Source organism: Pterocles gutturalis, unplaced genomic scaffold (genome assembly GCF_000699245.1).
Source record: "Pterocles gutturalis isolate BGI_N339 unplaced genomic scaffold, ASM69924v1 scaffold49995, whole genome shotgun sequence".
Lineage (NCBI taxonomy): Eukaryota > Metazoa > Chordata > Aves > Pterocliformes > Pteroclidae > Pterocles > Pterocles gutturalis.
The window spans coordinates 1-5,330 of NW_010147726.1; the positions used below are offsets into that span (position 1 = coordinate 1).

General features: G+C 43.6%; 1 protein-coding gene across 1 annotated transcript; it reads right to left on the reverse strand.

The window, feature by feature from the left end:
* Nucleotides 1-2,650: 2,650 nt before the first annotated feature.
* On the reverse strand, nt 2,651-5,328 carry LOC104459585 (CDKN2A-interacting protein-like). The gene is made up of 4 exons (XM_010086136.1): nt 5,294-5,328; nt 5,063-5,193; nt 3,236-4,323; nt 2,651-3,187 (listed from the first exon to the last, which is right to left on the reverse strand). The coding sequence occupies exons 1-4, from the start codon at nt 5,326-5,328 to the stop codon at nt 2,651-2,653; spliced, it is 1,791 nt and encodes a 596-aa protein (XP_010084438.1).
* Between the last annotated feature and the right edge of the window lie 2 nt (nt 5,329-5,330).

Sequence of the window (5,330 nt, forward strand, 5' to 3'; positions counted from 1 at the left end):
CTGCAAACACGAGCTTTTGCCGCTAGCCCCTAAATGGGGGTATACCTTGTGACCCGCTGACGGCAACCAGCGGGGCAGCTCCCCGTGGGGAACCGACAAAACGCTGTTAACAATAAGCTGTTCTAGCAGCCCTCAGAGGAAACACGACTAATTTTTAATGAGTGCAACTTCCTGTGGTCTCACAGAAAAACCAGGGTCAGGTTTTCTTTCAGTCGATTGGTTTCATTTGTCCCCCCAAGACGACTCTGCACACCTACAGTGTCAGTGCATTTTTTGTAGCCGGTCCTCATCAGCAAGGTCAGACGGTTGAAGACCAGCATCCCAGTTGCTAGACACCAGGACAAGCACCTGGAAGAGCGACCCAGAGGTTTTAGAACTGGCAGGACTGCACAAACACTTCTCGCCACAGCCCGTTCTTGGAAATACTTTTTTTTTCCTCTAGGGTTAATGAAATGCTTATAAATTCTCATTCAAATACTTAATACTTATTTACTTGTATGTTGGAATCTGCTTGTTGAGCTGCTTTCGATGCAGAATGTGAAATAAAAATAACACGCTTCAACTTTCAGTTTCTATTAAGAGTAACTAGAGACTCATCCTTTAATGAATCACAACCAAACATCAAAGAGGAATAACATTCAAAAATTTTTTAAAAAGTAAGCTTAAGTCAAGGCTTTAAAAATGGGCATCTGGCACCTCAGCCTTTTAACACAGTTACCCTAACACCCCCTTGAGGTCAGTGAACACTCTGAGCTTCACTTTACAGACGGAAACGCAGGTTTTCACATTGCACCACAGGATGCAATTCTCAACCAGAGATGTGGAGATGCCCAAACTAACAGCTAGAAAAGCTGTATTTCAGGGGCCATAGGATGCAATTCCTGCCCCGCAAAAACAGTCATTCTGTATCTCCACCTCAACAGGGTGAAGATTTGAAAACAGATCTCACGCTTCCTGGCATGAATACCACAACTCCTAAATACAGCACAAAACTTGCTCTGTGCTAGAAGCACGCACCAATTCTTATGCTGCGTATGACACAGTTTAATGCACTGCATTCCAAATGTCGGGGACTGCTCCAGAAACAGAGGGAAAAGTCCTGAGAAACCTAACTAGAGCGATGGGCAACCAAGGGCACAGAAGCACAGGGGTCAGATGGTGGAAGTTCTCAACCAGCCACAGGGAAGTGCAAGCACCTTGCAGGCTTCAGGTGCTATGGACTGGACAGCCACCGTGGTTCACAATCGCAGAGGGTACAGTGTAATGCCACTCTGGTTTAGTCCCAAGATCACAAAAGAACTTGAAGTCTTTAAGTAGACATACATACTACTATTCCTATTGACTTCTGTAGTACTTGGTCAATGGATCTGTCAGTCAAGTGTAAGGTCTCCATTAAATGATGCTAACTACTGTCATCGGACAAGATTAAGTCAAACTACCACTGAAGACATGATGTTTTTACAATTACATGTCATTATCCAATGTATCAAAACATGCAGTTTGTGCAGGTATTTCAGTAACATTGAAAATAAAAGGTAATCTCCCACTTCCTTTGCTTCAAACCATTCTGTACATGGCATAAAAGGGTGGCAAAGGAAGGGCTCAATTAGTGTGAACGCTTTACAATACACTTGCCATCTCCAGCAGACTGCGGCATCTTCATTTTGCTTATCTTGGTGTTACAAAAGTAGAAATAGATACTCTATAGGTCCACTCTCTCAGTTTTACAATATTTCAGCTACGCATCCAAAGAAAACAACTCATGCTTCTGGGATTATACCTTGAAGCCACTCAAAGTAAAGCTTTTCTTAAGGTGTTGCAAAGTTATTGAAATGGCTGGAATATTTCATAGCCAAAACCAAAGTACTATAAAAGCATATCCCAGAGGTTTTATTGTTTTAGTAGCAGTCAAAATATGCTTGGTATAGAAATCCATGTTTATTTCAAAAAACTGTAAATGCTGTTTCACAATATAAATTAAATCTGCTTACAGAGTTCTGTAAGTAGCTGTGACTTGACTGCTACTTGATTATTTGCCAGTATAATAATAAATGGGATCTAACCTGCTAATATAATAATGTTAACTGGGATCAGGGTGTCATTTGTATTCTGAATGTTAGGAAAACATCCCATAAAAAGAGTCAACCAACTATTTTCTCTCCTAGTATGAACAACAGTGAACATTATGAGCAACATGCCTGAAACAGAAGATTCAACTTTTTGATTGAAATTTTTAAACAACTTTCAATCATTCAAGTATTATGGTCCCTATATACATACTTCCACGTGGCTAAAAAAGACATGGTAGACAATTGAGCACACTGCCATCAAATCGTAAGAATTACAAAATTGTCAGGTTTTAAACAGCAAATTGTACCTTAATCATTTAATGAAAAATAGAAGAATTAGGTAGACTATTTTGCAAATAAAACAGCACACTAGTGTGCTATATGTTAAGGCATACCTTTAAATGCACACTTGTCATCTCTAACAAGTTTTATACAATTGCTAACAAGTGAAAGGACTATCATTGTCTTGCAAAACTGAGGAAGAAATACAAAATATCTGGAAGCCTACATTTTTGAAGTACAAAATTAACCTTTAGTCCTTGTGTTGAAATACTATACATGGTACAAACAGTGATTCTCCCCTACAAGATCTCACGAGGATTTCTTAAAGCTGGAGGTAAATTTGAAGGTTTTGATTCTTCATCCAGAAGTACCAAATCTTCAATTTCACTACCTTTGTATTTTCTTTTACATATCTTCACAATAACTTTCTTCTTGAGGAATAATTTCAAAGCTTCTCTCGAAGCAACCGCTTTGGCATTTTCCATACTTTTACCACAGCCAGTACCCAAGTAGACAGACTTGCACCTCAGTTCACAAACTATATTTTCTAGAGAGCTCTTATTTTGAGGCAAGTCTGCAAGTTCCTTCAGGGGAACAAAAGCAACATCTAATGTAGCTTTTACAGACTGAATAGATGAGTTTAGAAGTTCTGCATGATTTACATTGGGACTGAAGCCTCCAACGGCAACCAGTTTCCAGGCTACAGCTTTGTACAGTCTGTTGAAAAAAGGTTGTCTTTCCTTTGCATCTTCACTGGTTAACGGTTTGCACAAAACCTTAGCAGGGCTTTCACCTGCCTGCGAGCCACTCTTAGAGGAAAGCTGTGGTGAACCTGCCTGTGTGCCACCCTTGGAGGCCAGCAGGGAAGCACCTGCCTGAGCTGCACCCCGGGAGCCTAACGATGAGGGACCTTGCTGAGCGCCGCTCCGAGCGGCCAGCAGTGAAGCAGCCACCTGAGCACTGCTCTTGGAAGTCAGCAGCGAAGACCCCTGCTGCCGAGCAGCCAGCAATGAGGCAGCCACCTCGGCACTGCTCTTGGAGGCCAGAAGCGAGGAGCCCACCTTAGCAGTGCCCTTGGAGGCCAGCAGCAGTGAGGTACCCCCCTGAGCACCACTCTTGGGGGCCAGCAGCAGCGAGGTGCCTGCCTGAGCACTGCTCTTGGACGCTGATGCTGGGGCACTCGCTTGGTTTTTGGAAGACAGCAATGTAGCACTTGTTTGTGGGGTGCTCTTGGTGGTCGGTGGCACCACCGCTGGCTGCGGGGTGCTCTTGGTGGTTGGTGGCACTGATGCTGCCACCACCACTGCCTGTGGGGTGCTCTTGGTGCTCAGTGGCACCGTTGCTGCTACCGCTGCTGGCTGAGGGGTGCTCTTGGTGGTTGGTGGCACCGCCGCTGCCACTGCTGCTGGCTGCAGGGCGCTTGTGGTGGTCAGTGGCAATGCTGTTGCCTGTGGGGTGCTCTTGGCGGTTGGTGGCACCGTTGCTGCCATCGCTGCTGGCTGCAGGGTGCTCTTGGTGGTCAGTGGTACTGCCGCTGGCTGTGGGGTGCTCTTGGTGGTCGGAGGCACTGCCACCACCTGCAGGGCAGTCTTGGCAGATGGTGGCACTGCACTTGCTGTAGTTTTCTTTTCAGGTGGTGGCACATTTTCACACTTGCTCTCCTTTGTTGCATTTGAGCAAGGCTTCTCTCCTGACTCTTTTTCAGATGAAGACAGATTTTGCTCAGTAGTATTTCCTGCATTAGATTTTCCTTCTGTTTCTATGTCTGATGCTGTGACCATTTCTTTATTTGAACTGCAAGCGGACTGGGAGCTTTGTGGATCTTTGCTAGTATATTTTTCCTGCTTTTTTGGCAATGTGCTCTCTGTTTCCTTTGGGGCTTCTGCCTTTGTTGTCTTCACATCCTTTCCAGTATCCTTAGAATCTTTGCTTCTCTCAACAGCTCGCTTCTTGGAGGGCTCCTCTAGCCCTTCTGCAAAACAAGTAAAGTATGTTACCCTCTTTAATTTCTGCAACACGAAATAACTATCTAGAGACAATTTACCTATTTTCTAAAAAATAGCAATATTATCCGTAAATTTAAAAGGTATATATTAGGAATATACCTTGAACTGTAATTTCAAACATTAACCTACTATTTCAGAATATTTTAGTATTTTTTGACAAAAAACTAAAAATACTCAGTTGCAAGATTTCAGGTTTTGGTTTGGGACCTGTAGGCAAGTATGTATTTCCATTCTTGAAGTCCAAACCAGAAGCAACCACAGTACATTAAACAGATTATCTGACCTAAAAAAAAAAAACCAAACGTGTATTTTGTCTACTAAGATCATAAAAACATATTTTAAAATACCACTTTAAGAAGCTGAGTTTCTCTCAAAGCATTAACATCTGACTAGCGCTAAAGGCAAAGTAAGAATACGTTTAAGCTGGAGTACAACAGTCTACACCACATTAAAAAAATAATCAGCTTAAAGTACACTAGTTGTAGAAATTCAAAACAAGAGCTCTACATTACCAATCTAATACTTATGCATAACATCTACTTTACAGGTATTATATGAGGAAAAAATAGGACAGGGAAGGGAAACAACAGGGAGTTTAAAAACGAAATGATTTTCACTACTTTCTAGGCCCGAGGTAAACTGAGAACATTCAAAACCAAACATTTTCTAGACTCCTATGTATTGTCACAGCTATGATCTGCTAACCATTGCTACTTGATATGCCTCTTTTCTTCACCTTGGCAACCAGTTCATCTCTCGTGGTGCGGACAGGAGCGTCGGTCACTTGAATGCCTTCAGCCATTTCCAGCGCCTTCCCCATGACCTGCGGCGGGTACCTGGAGGGGCGACAAGGAGAGAGGAGAGGAGAGAAGGGGAGGGTGCCATTAGGCAGCCCTCCCGCCCCCCGCGGGTCCTGCGGCCCCGGCCCGCACTCACCAGCAGCCCAGAAAGACGTGGTTGGCCCACACCATGG